Genomic DNA, 16,560 nt, shown 5'->3' with positions numbered 1-16,560 from the left:
GTAGGGACATATTCTAGCTAAACAAAACTAGAAAAAAATATTAATTTGTACACGTTATTTTTGTTCGTGTTGAAACAAGTTAAGGCAAAATTTGATCCCTGAACAGGGAGAGAGTTAACTGTAATTTATAAATGACAGTGAAATTATTATCCCATGTTTTAAAACATTAATTAAGCAGAGTTAAACAGTTTCATTAATAAATTAAATTAGGATTCATGTTTCTTTAGGTGAACAATAATTAGCTTATTAATTAATGCTAGACATTTCTTTGTAGAATGGAAATAATTTTAAAAAAATTATCAATTATATTTGATTAAGTTGAGTTTGAATGTAATTTTTTTCATTCTCTTTTAGGAAAGTTTTTTAGCCCTCTCTATTTGTAAGGTTTCCTACTTTTCACTCAGGAGTGATTTAACATTAGGAAAAACAAAATGCAATCTATTGCATTTAATTTCTAACATAAAAAAAAATAACATTGGGAAAAACAAAATGCAATCTATTGCATTTAATTTCTAACATTAAAAAAAAAGTTTATTATGTGGGAAGAAAAACTAAAAATTTTAGGAAATTCTCAGTTTAGATGGTTAAGACTAAGATTTTAAGCATATTTTTTAAGGATATATACAACACTCATTACTTTCTTAGACTTCTTAAGATTATATTTTAATTTAAATACAAAATTTTAAAAAAAAAATTAAATTCTTGTTAAAAATTGTAATAAATTTCGTTAAATAAACTTTACCTATTGGCAGAGGCATGCATGCGTAGATTAAGCTTTTCTCTTAGATGATTCTTTTGGTCAGGTTTATGAGGACGGTAACGGGCTGGACGCAGTTTAGGCGATGGCATTGCCCTAACATCACATGGAGATGACCTATGAACAACCTGGGGTGATCTTGTTATTGATGGACTGGAATATTTGGGCGGCTTTTCAGACAGGGAAGACTGCAGGTATGTCGAAGTAGTGTTCGCACTTTGAGCACTGCAACAATCATTGAGTTTGGACGGCGGTGAATGTACTTTAGATTCTGTTTGCCAGTTAACAGTGTCTTCGTGAGAGTCTTTAGAATCACTTTCTTTACTACTATCTGGAGAGATGGCTAATTTGACTTTTATGGTACGGCTACCAGATGGCGGGAGTTTTAAAGTCTTGTTCAGAGCTTCACAAATGGAACGTACAACCACTTTTTCTACATCCTACAGCAATATAATAATATATAATTATTTATTATAATTTATAAGCAATTTTTGCTCATAAAATTTAAGCAATTTTATTAGCAGTGAAATTTTATTAAAGTTGTAGTGAAATTTCAATAAAGTTGTCAAAACAAAAATTAACTTTGAAGAAAAATCAGCTTACCTGTTTGTTAGTCTTGTCACAAGTATCTACATCATATAAAGTAAAAGAAAACTCTTGTTTTTCTTGACCATCTACTGAAACACTGCATGTGACCTCCTGAAAATTGAAATTAAATAGTAAGTTATTAAATATTAACAGTCATATGATATAAATAGCAATTTTTTATTTATATAATAACACAAATATTTTATTTCTAATGAGAAAAAATTAGCTCAACTTCAATTTATGTAAGTGATTTTTACAAAAATAATCACTAAATAATCCACTGCTGAAATTCAGAGTAAAATATGTTAGCAAAATTCATATTAACATTAGATTGCCTAAGGAGTCATTTTGACTGCTTTTAATTTAAATTAGAAAAACAATGATGTATATAATGACACAATTTCTTAGAATTTTGTACAACATATAATTTTTTTTTATTGTTAATATTTACTAATAACTTGTTATATAACTGTAAATAATATAAAAAAATATTGAAAATTTATTTTAAACAAATTTCTTCACACATTATTTATTCTTTTACAATCCAGTCATTTTGTCTGCTTTTGGAGAAATAGTTTCAGTCTTTCTAGCGTTAAATTGCTTTTGTTTGAAAAATTTCAAATAGTAATGAATTATTATCTTTTTATGAAAAAAAAATTTTTGAAGAGAGACATAATCTGTAACAAAAAAAGTAACTTAAAGATCTGAAAGTTCTAATTTCTTTAAAAGAACAAGGGAACTGATATGCATCCATAATCTAAAAATAACTCTATTTCACTCAAGAATATTTTGAATAGTGTAGCATTTGATATTTTTTTTATTATTTATAATTTTTCTGTTTCTTAAAAGTAGAAAACAAATACAAGAGTATTGAGGGGTTTAAATTTTGTTTATCATTTCATTGGGATGGTAAATAAGAGAAAATAAAAACGAAGCACTCATATAAAGCCTCAAATTACAAAATGAATAAAAACAGGCTGTAATACATAGTGTCTGAAAGAAACTACAAAGTGTAAATCATCAAAAGAAAAGTCACAAGGAAACTTAATGGGTAAGTGAGAAAGGATTTTTTTCTTATTACTTACATCTATTAACCAAAAATAACAGTAAAACTTAGAAAAAAAGCTTATTATTATTATGAAATACATTAAATTTCGAAGTTCACATTTTTTTCAACAACTGCATGTTTTCCTGTACCTTTTTTCTATGATAAGATTTAACTTAAAAATAATTTTTCTAATAATAGATCAGAAAAAAATAATTTTAAAGGAAAAAAGGAATTAATTTTATAGGATAGGAAAAAAATAATTTTATCTAATAATAGATCAAATGTTAACAGAAACAATACTTGTTATTTATTTTTATAAATATAATATTATTAATACTAATATAACAATGATTGAGGACATTTTAAACTAATTTCTCTCTTACCATATTGTCAGGCTTCTCATTAATCTCTTCATCCGCTTTTTCCAGTGATTCTTGGTCTATCAACAAAATACCTTGTTTCTCAGAATCTTGAGGTAGCTTCACTGCAATTGAAATGATTTGTCATTAACCATGTGAAAAAAAAAAAATTATTATGTAAGCATTTGAATTAACGTGTTGAGTATAAAACAAAATTTTCAAATTTTCCTTCCTGAATCAAATTTAAATTGACAACTAAAAGAAAAATTTACAAATAAATTTTAGAAAAATTCATAAGAATAAAATCATATTGCATTTTTTGAGTTAAATTGCTGTAAGACAATAAAAATTTTAGTGGACACTGGTAATGTGGTTCACCCTGCTAATTTAATAAATAAAAATATTCATTTCTTCTCACTGAATAACGATTTTCTGGGGGGGGGGGATTTCGAAGATTTAAGAATAATTTTATGAGTTCATATTTTATTACAAATTTCTTAATTAGAGATGGTATTCAATATTTGTGAGTCTAAAGATTTTTTAAAGAAGTTTATGCTTCACAATTTGTGCTTTCACATTTTTGAAAAGATAGAAAAATATATAAATTCTTTCAGGAAAATGTTTTGAATATAATTAGTAATTGAGAAAATAACTTAACTATATGAAAAAGAAAAAATCCACTAGATATGATGAGTTGCAAATTTCACACAAGCAAGGACACATTGAGTAAAAAATCTATTTTATAAAGGATTTTTTTTTTTACCCTGAAAGTTTAAAAATTTTAAAGAATTTTCTAGGAGGTATTTTTTTAAATCAGGAGAAAAAATGTATTTCATTTGTGTAATGAGAAATCTAGTGGAGTTGGCAGCTAAGGAAAAATAAATTTGAGTAAACCAATATTTTGATAATAGGAAGGTTACCAACTTATATCTATTTTTCTTGAAATTCAATGATTAAAGAAAGTAGGTAAATGTTAGTAAATAAAATGCACAGCATAAAACAATTCCTAAAATAGTTGAAAATTGCGTTTTGTACAATAAATAGATCACAAAAGTGAGAATGTGTTGTGTGAGTTTCTGTTTATTTATCCACTAGAGATAATCCTATACCCCCTGCTGTCGAAATAGGGTTCTGGAAATGGACTCGTCTGTTTTATCGACGTCAAAATCAGACCCCAAGAAGAACGAACTGTTCTCTTTTCTCCATACTTCCTCCGGAATGTCACGTGATTAACGCATCTCTTCACTTTTATCGAATTCGAATCCCGAAAACGAAAGACGAGAACAAAGAGCCTTCAGTTCGGCACATTAGGGAAGAAAAAAGAAATGTCTCAGGGAAAAAGGGAATGTTTCTCCCGAAACAAACCGGAATCTTTAATTAACAAACAACGGTCTTTCTCTTAAAGAACCTTTGTGCGGATAAATTTAGAAAGCTCCCCGCTGTTTCTATGAGGGTAGTTATTAGGGAACATTTTAAATACTATGTAAAATGTGACATAAATTAAATCCAGATGTCAATATTAAATTGAATAAATTTGCTAATCTATATTACGAATCGGAGCTTTTAGATATAAATGCTAGTCTTAAAAAATGAATGGCCATTTCTTGATAATATGCTCCCTCCTCTATAATCGAAATTCTCTAAAAGCCCCCCTACAATATTTCGGGCAAATAGAGAAATTTTTCAGGAATTATTATTATCCAATATTAATTTGAAATCCGCTAATTTAAAAACAGGTACAAAAAATATATTATTTATTTAGAACAATTAAGAAATATTTTTCTGACTTTTTTGTGTACCTAATCTCTCCTAAATATTGACTATTTGAGAAAATTTTCAAGAAGTTAAAAACAGGCTAGTAATAAAGAAATATGTTAATCTATCATTATAATCTATCATTTTCCGGAAACAAAAAAAAAAAAATTTTTTTTTTTTTTACAATTTTTTTTTTTTTGGTGAAATTTAGAGAATATTAACATTAATAATCAGCAATGACTCGACAGCCAGGGTTTTTTTTCCAGGCTAACCTTTTATTTTATAACCGTCGTTGAACAGCCGACCCGATTTTGAGTTAACGACTACTAATGTTCAACTCCGTAGCCTTGTAATTTTGATCCAATCTAGAAGACAAGAAAACTCCTGGTACAGTACCCCAGAGGTATTCATTTGCTATGGGAACATGGAGGACTTTGCGACTCGACAGATTTAACGCGCATCAGTCACTATCTACTGAACGGGGAGTTTTCGGCCGACGGGGATCGAACGCACGCCCTTTTGGATATGGGCCCAAGGTTAACCTTTTATTAAAATTAATATTAACACATATTTTATGAACTGTTTACATAAAATATGTGTAAATATTAATGTTATTCACACTGTCAATAAATGCAACGCGACATTGCTTTGCGAAAAGCACAACTTTTTTTTTCTCAAGTTAAAAAAAAAAAAAAATTTAATATAGTAGGCAAGTACACTGTGCATCAGTTACCGAAAGCGAATAAGAAAAACTTTAAAATGCTTTTAAGTTGAACATTTTTTTTTTAACATCATAAAGGGTGATATGAATAGCAATGGATGCTTAAACGACACTTAAACTTAGTTTATTGTTGGTTAATAAGTTGAAGAAAAAAAATTTTTCATCATAAACAGTGATACTTAGTTCTACTAAATTTATGAGACGGCATAATTTCACAATGAACACAACGCTTCTAATCTCCCTATACTATAATAAATAAGCGGGCGGGGGACATACAAGGAAAAAAAATCGAGAGGGACGATATAATCGCACTTGTCATCTCCGTTTCACTACCGATGAATCTAGATCACATCACCAGACTATAACAGCTGTGAAAGTGATGCACAACTTTTGGGCAAAGAATAAATGACCACCCCGCCCTCTTACATCGACCACACCCACGTTTTACCTGTGCACAAACGCTCCAAAAAGCGGCATTTCCGGTGTACCTTCAAAAAGAACACACCTCAAACTACCGCACAGCAGGTACTGGTCGACCCCCAAAGCGCTTTTTATGGGGGGGAAGAGTCACCAATTTTGCAATTCCGAGAAGAATGCCAAAAAAAGAGGAGTGGGCGGAGAGCAACGATATATGTTCCGATCAGAGAACGATTTTTCGAAGACACATTTCGTAGTCAAATATTTCAACTTTCCCCCCTTGGCACATGGTTCCCGGTCGCCGGAATGTACAAAATAGAAGGGTCAAGAGTGATTTGTTGTCGTATTTGTAATGTTTTATAGCCCTGGAGAACATAAAAATCGAGCAGAACTAATTTTACGATTACGAAAAAAGTATTCATGTGATACAACGGCGTAACATAACCATTGCTAAATAGGGAAAACATCGGGGTTTCTTTTATTAAAAAGTGTTATTTAAAATAAAAGTATATAGATTCAAGAATAAATCACTTCGTTTTTCTCTTCACAACGACACATTCTCCCGACCACCCCTGTTCCATAAAAATCCCACACATTGTTGCATTATCGTAAACAAGAATATTAAAGCGTAATAAATGTTTTAAAAAGTGGTGTTTACGAAAGTATGCAACATTGTTGGTATTTTCAAAATGTTCCAGTTTAAACCAAGAGATTTTTTAAAAAAAATAAACATTCGCTTAAATTTATTGAGAAAAAAAGTGTTTAAAATGATGTGTACTTGAGTATTGCGATCATTAAAATGCAACCATTAAGAAATAACAAAACATAACATTAATTAATTAACTTAAAATTTTATTTAAACAAGCCTAAAGCAAATAAACTAACTGATTAATTCATTTGTACATTCAAGTGAAGCTAAATAAATTTTAAATAAAGAATAACTTGAAATTTTCGCGCTAATCGTGAAAAAAAAGGAAAAAAATTGTTAATTACCAATTAAGTGTAGGGTTTATAAGTTAGTTAAGGATCTTAAGATATTTTTTTAATTGTTTGGTTATATAATTTCTTTTATTCATAAAAAATTTCAAATAAAAGAACTGCAATGTAACAATTTTTTTAAAAAAAAAAATGAAGTTATTTTTGAACTACGATTTCAAAAATAATTCAGGTTATAAGGTTATAACATTGAATTTACCTTGAAGAGGTATTTGTTCTTCAGTCTTATTTTTAGGACAAACTCCATCATCACAAAGAGAAAATGACAGCTCCTGCAATCAAAATCAATCAATCAACAAACATTTTATTATGTAAAAATGTAAACAAAATGCTAATTATGTTGTTATGTAAACAAAACTTTATTTTACGATGCCCTTTATTTAACACAATTGAAGACAATTGGATACCTGCAAGTGACATCATCGTAATTAAATAATGGCATTTGTTGATTCAGAAGCCAATCAGGTTTGACACACGTGACGTCGCTTTACAAATATCCAATTAAATTTGATTTAAATCACATGATAAGACATAATCACTTAACAAGTTGCTAGTTCTCTATATTACGATCTAATGCGTTTAACGCAAATGTAGAGAATAGATATCTTTATTTCATGATCGCTTGTATTTAACGAAGACAAAATTATTTTTACGACCTATAACAAAAAAAAAATTCTAAATACAATTTTAAAACTAATGAGGAAAATGCTTAGTTCTACGATCTTTTGTAATTAGCATTAACGTAGACATGACTACTAACATATATTTTTCAATATCTTATATTTTTACAAGTGTTCTAACGTTAAATTTAGGTAGCAAACTGACTTAATCGACTTCTGCAAATTGTTAAGTACTCGAGTGTCAGGTTACATGTCAGTTATCGAAATTCAGTTATCGACTTCATAATTTTCTTTTATTTAAAAAAAAATTATTTACTTCAAAAACCTCAATTTAGTTAGTTATAAGCATAATTATGATTGAAATCATATAAAGAATAAATCATATCACTTCAAAATCTAAGACTGCATTAAAAATTATCGACTGCAAGCATCTGTATGATTCAAATTTATTGAAATTTGTATAGAAAAACATCATTAACGGCTAAAAAATACAAATCACAAATTTGATTTCACGAATCTACTTTGTACTTAGTTTGCATTCTGAAAAAATCCACAAGATTTTTGAGGTTTAAAAAAGTTATTTTAAAGATGTAACAATTTATTTCTCACTAAGAGTACGATTGGAGCAAAATATTTACCAAAAAATTTTATGACTATTGGAAACAAAAAAAGAAAATTAAAAGTCTCATTTAATGTTTAGTATGTTTAGTACATTTTTTAATCGTTGATTTCTTTATAAAAAGTATTATCCTGATTTAAATCAGTTATTTAAAAAATAATCCAATTGATTTAAATCAAGTGGAGTCAACGAACCTTAAATCTGGTTTCTCAATACTAAATATCTTTTTTGACTTGGCAATGGCCCGAACGAAAGAAAAGTAATTTCATACATGTAAAAAGTCAATATAAATATTTATTCGAAAATATGGCTAGAAAATTATTAAAATCTTCAACAACAAAAATTTCATATTTATTATTTTTAAACAGGTTTTATAGATTCAAGTAAAGAAAAAGCAAACTACTTTTTATTTACAGACGCTAACAAATTCATAAAAACATATCAACCATCTCAATTCCGATAAACAAGGGGGGAGCGGGTGAGAGAGAGAGTTTGTTCCATCAAATTCAGCAACCGTCATTTGAAGTGAAAGAACCTCACACATTTACAAAAGAAATGAGAAAGAAAAAATTGAAAAGATGGCTTGGGGAGAGAGAGGGGGGAAGAATGATGAGATTGAATGAAACACGGCGAGAAAGAGGAGGAAAGGGGGGAGAAGGATAAAACGAGAACTTACAACGCGTGACTGATTAAATATTCAAGTCAGGGGGGAGGGCTTGCCAACCGGCCGGCAAAGATCAAAGAAAAAGAGAATAACAAAGACTTGTCCGAAATCTGGTAATTGCACACGAAGCGTGAAAGAATATTAAAAAATGAAAAAAAGGAAAAGTAATAATAATAAAGGAGCTGAGGTTGTTGTTTTTTTTTTTTTTATATTTCTTCTTTTGCTTATTTATTTACTACTTCGGGCGTCAACTTAGGTAATAACACGGCGGCTCATTATTAAAGCTTTCGGTAGAGACACGAATTTCGCAGCATTGTAAAATAAAAAGAGAATTAAGATTCGAACTAAATAAATGAGGGGCTGCTTTTTTTTTTTATATCAGTTAAATGCACGACAGGAAATGACCGTATTTAAGTAAAGCTTTACTGTTTTTTTTTTTCCTCAGTCGTGATTAATTTTGGAAGTTTCACGGGATTTAACCAACTAGTAATTTATTTATTTTTATTTTGGAATAGAATAGAATAATGACATCCGTTTATTTTCGTCTTTTGTTAAAGAAATTGCTTCATTAAAAGATTATTGTTCATAAATTCAGGGAAAATAAATTCGGAACAATGAAAAAAAAAAAAAAGACAAACCTGTATATCCTCTATTTAGCGATTTGAATATTTATAATGGACGAAATTTCTGGAATACATTAAAACAACTTTGTTTTAACAGTAAATTAGTTAAAACAATAATTGTTGTTCTTTAAGAAAAATAATAATAATTAAATTAATTCTTTGTTGGGGCCATTAAAATATTGCGTAAGCATGTTTTTGACTCGAGCTTCTGGAAAAATAAATTCGGAACAATGACAAAAAAAAAAAAGAAGATTAATCTGTATATCCGGGATCGGGATCATATTTTATCTGTGATTTTCGATGTGCTTCATTTCTTGGAGGAAATAAAAGAGCATTAAATACTTAAAATATTTTATATTATTCAAATATTTTATGGCATTTATAAATTAAAAGAACTAATTTGTATGAAATGGTTGAACACGAAAATATTTCTTACATCCTCATGTTTAAATAAGCTAATTTATTATCCATAATTATTTTGAACATGAGTGTAAATTAAGTTCTCTAGAAAACTTCCTCCCCTAAAAGTGATTACATTCGAAAGTAGTTAGTAGAAGCCGCATTAAAAAAATTCGTTGTAGTCACAAAAAAAAGGTAGTTTTCGGACAGGTGCAGAGGATATATATATATATATATATATATCAATAAAAAAAACATTGAGATTAAGCCACAACATAGCCTTAATAATAGAAACCAAAATTATTTGTTTCATTAATTGTCTTGTCTAGATCTCAGGCACGTGAGAATAAAGAATTCAGAAAACTTATTTCAATAAATAATAGAATGTATTAAAGTGTTTTCAATAGTAGATGTCCCAGAAACAAACAAAACGAAAAAATTCTTAAGAACCTATATTTAACCAGTGTGTCTAAGTAATCTAAATGTCGACACATTCTAAAACAATCTTCTTAGTTCTGAATACAATGGTTATTATCTTATCGAAAGGATAAAAAGGTTCGATTGTGTAAAGAGCGGGAAATTTTTCCCCCTTCCTAAATGATTGTCACACATGGTAGCTTCACAAGCTAGCTATCCGCATCACGATAAACACAAAATAATACCATCTTCAGTTGCCGATTGCATCTACTAATACCTCACAAAGAAGTGTTCTTGTTTAAAGGTTTTAAGATAAGAACAGCAACTGATGTCTCTATTTGTAAGTTGACAACGACACCATTTACTAGGTCAAAACGAAAAGAAAGTTTTATGTCCAATTCGCACTCCATTTTAATACAAAGAACTTTGTATTAAAGGACAGATTAAAATATGCTTTTGTTGTTTTCTTTAACAACAAAAACAATCGGAAAAAGAAATTTTTAAAGATTTTGCATCTTCTTAACGGTACAGAATCTCTCATCTTACGAAAGATTTTTTACTTTTTTTATAATGTTTGCGCATTTGTAACAGTTATCCATAACAGTTAGGTTAAGTTTTTGTTCATATCCTCTAATGATGCAAAACGTCAATATGAAGAAATGTGACCTACGACAGTGCCATTTTTGGAGGAATGGAATATTTATTATTTATGATTTAAATGTATTTAAAGTAACTCCAACACTGTGAAATCTGAGTTCGGGAAAAAAACACAAAATTTAAAAAAAAATAATTCTTAGAACTTCGAAGATTCTGTAGTCGCATGAAATTGCGAATAATATGTTATTTTTATAAATGTTGTGATTTTTCATTAGCTACTCATGACTGTTACTAAAGTGTAACTCATTTTCAGCCAGCCCCTTGTACATTAGTTCTGAAAATGGCGGAAACGTCAATATGAAGAAAAATTCAGTTTTGTGAAAGTAAAAAACATTTGTGCTTTTTTTTACGTATTTATTTATTTATTCTATTTAAAATGTAAAATATGCGCGGCATTACCCAGGCTCATAAAAATTTCCTAAATATAAAAGTTATTCATTGATTTTGATGATTTTCATTGAAGTAGAAAAATCTCGCCAAATTGACAATCGTTCAAAAAATTAAGAACTAAAAAAAATTAAGTCATTTGTCTGTTCCAAAGATCAGATAATTCTTTACAACTGCAATATGATATATACATAGTTGAAAATTATAGCTTGGCCTCAAGTGACTTTTTATTTTCTATGAGGAAAGAACTTCGGAAAAAAAAAAAAAAAAAAAAAACTGGCCAAATTGGCGTAATTCGAACATTTCTTAAAACATCAAAAATATTAACCCGTTTTAAAGTTCAATCAGCAAAACAGTATATACCATTTAAAAGTAAAGTTACGAAATCTTCTAGAGGTTGAAGTTAGAAATCACTTTCTTAACAAAAAACCACTCTTTTATATCATTTTTTAAAAAAAAGGCAAATCAAATAAACATCAAGCGAACGTAAAGAACTGTTTGATTTCCATTTTTTTTATTCTTGTATCTTATATTAACAGATGGAAGAGATCAATGGAATTCTATAAAACATTCCAAGAAGAAAGTGAAGCGAACATTTCCTGCTAAAAAGGAGGGACCACACAAGAGGAACATTCTTATCCCCAGCAAATGGCGAGCACCCTCTCTCTTTCCCGCTTTTATCTGAAAACACACTGCTCTGATTTGAAAGAAACACTTTATCTCGCCAACGAGAACACAAGTGGATAGGATCACGTACCAAGCATTTCAAGGAAGAAAAAAAAAATACTATTTGCATCTGAAATGAAATATAAGTGTCTCTTAAAAACAGACACCATTTATTTATTATAATCGCGATATTATTAAGATTATAACTTTCAGAACATATCAAACACTCATTCAGTTCGTACAATGTCAGAGTTTTGGAACATGTTGAGTTCGACTCAAACCATAATATTGCTCGAATTTGCGGTGACAAATTTACCTATCTTATCAGGCTTTTTGAGCTTAATTACACGATCCTAAGGCTCAACTTAGAGAAAAAGATGGATGACTCGAACCATAATGTTGTTCAAATTCACTGCGTCCTTATTTCGGTGACAAGTTTAACTATTTTATTGGGCTTTTTGATCTTAACTACTCTATCCTAAGGCACGACTTGTACGGAAAGATGGTTCAGTTTAACTACATCGTATTAAGAATGCGGTAAATTTTATCCCGGATTATAGTTCCCGATGGCGACATTGCTATCTTGACACGATCTTCATTGCTATTATTACGATAAGTATACAAGATCCTAAGGCTCAAATTGCACGGAGAGATGGTTCATTTTGACAACTTATTATGATTGCAGTAAATTTGCCCGAATTGTGATTCAAGATAGCGATGTTATGGTCCAATGTTGAATTGATTTTTTCTGAAAGTGTAATAGTTCAAGTTCGGTACTTTCTTTCTAACAAAATAAATAAATAAAAAATTGAAAGAGCAAGGCAAAGTTATACTTTAAAAAAGAAAAAAAAAACGATTCAACTATTCAGTAGTACAATACGAAGTAATAAGTTGACAAACTATAATAGAATGAAATGTTTGATTTTTTATACAAATTATACCTTCAATGTGCGAAAAAAAATTTATGAGTAAAAAAAGGGAGATGTTATTCATTAAAAAAAAAAAAAAAAAAAAAAAAAAAAAAAAAAAACATTTTCAGCCTTTTCTAACATGAAAGAAAGGTATTCGAAGTATTACTCGCGAAATAAGTTGACCATTTACAGCTCGGAAGTTTATATGCGAAAACATTTATATTTGTGTTTTTTATAATTATGGTAAACAATCTAGATCTAAAATAAAATTATAACTTTACTTGTGTGTCATAATGGTTATTAAAAAAATTATGAATGGTAAGAGATAAAAAAGCTTACATTTTTAATGGTTAGCAATAATCCGGAAAAGAAACTGTTCTTGTCACTATTGAAATGATCGATGGAACTGAAAACATTCGAATTACCTTCTACTGAGTCGCTTCAAGTACCAAAAATCAACGCATAATTTGTCTTGCAATCTGTTTACAAAGCATTTTGATTTAGAAACCCCTGGGTCGCCAAATTGATAGATTGGTAAACTTGGAACAGCGGCAATAAAAAACGACAAAAGGAAAGAAGAAAAATCTAAAAATTTGATTACCACGATTAATTGAACGTCTTTCTAAGTTAGCAAAATTCTGCCCGCATTTTAAGAATTCATTGATTTGCTAACATTCTTGGAATCAAAATGATGACGCTTATTCGTGTTTTCGTTATTAGTAAAAAATAAATAAAAAAAATTTAAAAAAAGAAAAGAAAGAATGCGTGTAAAGACATAAAAACGCCTACATTTTCATTGATTTGCTGTATTGCTGAAAATAAACTGTTTTAACTTGTTAATGCTTCTGAAAAGATAGATAAATGGAACTGAAGACACTGCTTTTGGAAGTCGCTTGATCAAAAATCAACGCACAATTTGTCATTAAAGATGCTAACAAAGTATTTTGATTTAGGGACCCCTGAGTCGCAAACTTTTACTTAAAACAGCGGCAATTAAAATGGCTGAAAAAATTAATAAAACCTGTTAAAATTCGATCACTACGATGAATCGAATCACTTTTCTCAAAGTTTGCATAATTAAGCCTACATTCAAAGAATCCATTACGTTTACTATTCTTAGATAATGTATGGAGACTGACAATAAAGTTATCAGGGCCACACAACACTAAATTGCTGCCCTACTGCATTTAAAGACTGGCTGGATTAGAGGGATGGGGATTCGAAAATAGCCAATCTCTGTCTGTTATTGATCTGTTGTGTGTGGTCCGTCTCCATTTGGTGGCAGACGTCCGACACAAAAGGATTCCCCTTTCCATTGTTGGTTCATAATTTATCATTTGACTCAAATAGCTTAGCGGCCTCTCACTGAAAATGCAATGAAAGAGAACTGTCTGATTTTGCTGATACATCCGGTATGCGCTTTCTTTAAAGGAAATGAAAGGGAAGCACCCAGAATTCTTAGTCAAAGCAAGAATTCCACCAGAAATGGTATTTAGCTGAAAATTTCTGTTGTGAGACCTTGAATGAATATTGCTCGTTCGAAAATTCAATCTCATACAAGTATGTTCTCAAAGTAGTAGATTCAAAGCAGTTCAGCATTCTATGAAGCTGTATTGTATCCTTCATTTTAAATAATAATTTTGCTGCAACATAAGAAGTTAAATTAAACCATGTCACGGTTTTTAGTTCAGCCAGTATTGTGAAACCAGGATAGAGGAGGTTGGCACGATAATATGATTGTTTTGGTTCCGTATAAAGATTACAACAAATTTGTACGATTAACACACAAAAAAAATTCAACAGTGTTAAAAAAAAAAAACGTTTGAATACGCTATGAGTACTCCTATGCAAGGATAAATCTATGATCATGATAAGCTATGATAAATCTATGTCATTAAAAATAAGGAGTCATATTAAAATACTAATATCTTAACAAGCAAAATTTAGTATTCTGATAAACCAAACGAAAAGAGGAAAAACATAGTAAAAGATAGATTTTTATTTTATCAGCAGGAAAAAAAAATTGCATTTTTGGTCGCTAACTTGCTTTATGAAATTAGGGGAGGTAGATAACATGAATAAAGTAATGTTTGCAAAAAAGAAAGAAATGACGCAACGTAATTTCTTTACTACGTGTATTTAAAATTATTCTTGTAGTAGAGAACCGATTATCCGGAACGATCGGGACCATCGCGATTCCGGATAAATGATTTTTCCGGTTTTCTGAATCGCTACAAAATGCCGTTTTTTTTAATGTTTATAAAACGAAACTGAAAAATTTTTTTGAAATAGTTTTAGAAATAATAAAAAATGATAAATAATAAAACAGTTCAGTTTAAATAAGGAAAGAAATTATAAAATAAAAATTATATACAGGCTTATATATGTTATTAATAACATATATAAGCTATTTGTGCTTATGTGAGATTCGTCTACAAACCGCAATTGATCCGTCCTCTAAATCAGTTCTTTCGTCAACTCGATACGCCGTACGCTCTAAATAACAATATCTTGCAAGAAAAAAAAATTTTTTTTAATGGAAGAAAATTAATTTTCGGTTCCGAATTTCATTCCGTTTATCTGGTTTTCCGGTTCTGATTTCCGGATAAGAGGTTCTGTACTGTACTTCTAAAAAATAAAATAGACTATTTTCAAGTGCTTATTACTATCATAAATAGGGAAAGCCTTATAACACTTTTTTTCTTCTAATTTTAAGATGCGCTTAATGCTCCAAAAAAAGTTTATTCTGAGTTTCTACCTTATTCAACTATTTATGTAGAGCCGTGGTGGCTCAGAGAGCGCTTTCCTCCAAATGAAGCAACCCAGGTTCGCGTCCCAGCGGTGGCTGGTTGTTAAGAATTCTGTTCCCGGCTCGCACTAACCTCAGTGCTGACGTAAAATATCTTCAGTGGTAGACGGATCATAGCTTAGAATCCCCCTGCCGTCGGGCTAACCATGGTTCGTAGTTTTCCTCTCTAATGCAATGCGGTTTAGATCCATCAAAAAGTCCTCTACGACGGCTACAATGATTAATTCAGAACTTCCTTTGTCTTCTAGGTTGGGTTCAAAATTACAAGGCCGCGGAATTGAACATAAATTGTGTAAACTTTGAATTGGGGCGGATGTTCAATAAAATTAAACACTATAGCTAGTTTCGCTTTATTAATATTGTTTACCTTTAAAACTAGAAAAACTGTTTCAGGCAAAAGATTATTATCTCAAAAAACAACAGCGGTGACTTCTATTTAATTAACTATTGCATAATATATCGATAATTAACACTCCATCAAAATTAGAACATTTCATAGGAAGTGAAATGGTATGAAACCCTTGTTGCGGCAACTGATCGATTGATAATATAAAAGTGATCTAGTTTAACACTGAGCACTAATCTCAAAATTAAAATAATGCCAATCTTAAAAAGCCAAGTTCTTATCCATAAAAACAAAGAAAATTGAATAAATAAAGAAAACGGGGTTATTACCCTTAAAAAGAACAATCCCAGTCAATGTTTGTTACATTCAAATAAAAAGTAACTATTCATGGATGAAATCGTCCATAACGAGTTTTTAATTGCGTAAAAGAAAAGAAGAAAAAAAAAGTTCTAAAATTTTCTTTTGTCTGAATGATTGCAGCGACCCCAGGTAATTTGGACAAGAACTACAGTTAGTTGGAGAACCTCAATTTATTCTCGCACACAGCAATAACACTTCCTCGGAAACGGGACAGTAAACAGTATTACAACACTCAAATCACTTGGCTACACAGAAATGTGAAGGCAGGGAAGAAGCAAGTCGGCGTCTTCAGAACTTTCCGCATGTCTGACCCCAGACATCATTAGGTGAGGGGCGAAGAAAGGGGAAGTTTTTACCCTCCCTTCAAGAGGGGGGAGCACTGAGTATGAAAACACCCTGAAAAAGGTACAAGATGGAAGAAAAAAAAAAGATTTGACATTG

The 16,560-nt window shown here is 30.0% G+C and overlaps 1 protein-coding gene across 1 annotated transcript in view; it reads right to left on the bottom strand.

Annotated features, from left to right (window-relative positions):
* LOC107453313 (uncharacterized) overlaps positions 1-16,560 on the bottom strand; it is a 31,707-nt gene that overhangs the window by 2,947 nt on the left and 12,200 nt on the right. The window contains exons 2-5 of the mRNA XM_016070091.4: positions 6,841-6,913; positions 2,777-2,877; positions 1,361-1,456; positions 743-1,197 (exon numbers count right to left, since the gene is read on the bottom strand). Coding sequence (XP_015925577.1) covers positions 743-1,197; positions 1,361-1,456; positions 2,777-2,877; positions 6,841-6,913 — 725 coding nt within the window. The remainder of the gene's footprint in view (positions 1-742; positions 1,198-1,360; positions 1,457-2,776; positions 2,878-6,840; positions 6,914-16,560) is intronic.

The sequence above is a fragment of the Parasteatoda tepidariorum genome, chromosome 4 (genome assembly GCF_982258835.1).
Source record: "Parasteatoda tepidariorum strain Cologne lab strain chromosome 4, Ptep-v5.0, whole genome shotgun sequence".
Lineage (NCBI taxonomy): Eukaryota > Metazoa > Arthropoda > Arachnida > Araneae > Theridiidae > Parasteatoda > Parasteatoda tepidariorum.
The sequence above is the reverse complement of the archived record's forward strand: the minus strand, read 5'-3'. Positions and strand labels throughout refer to the sequence as shown.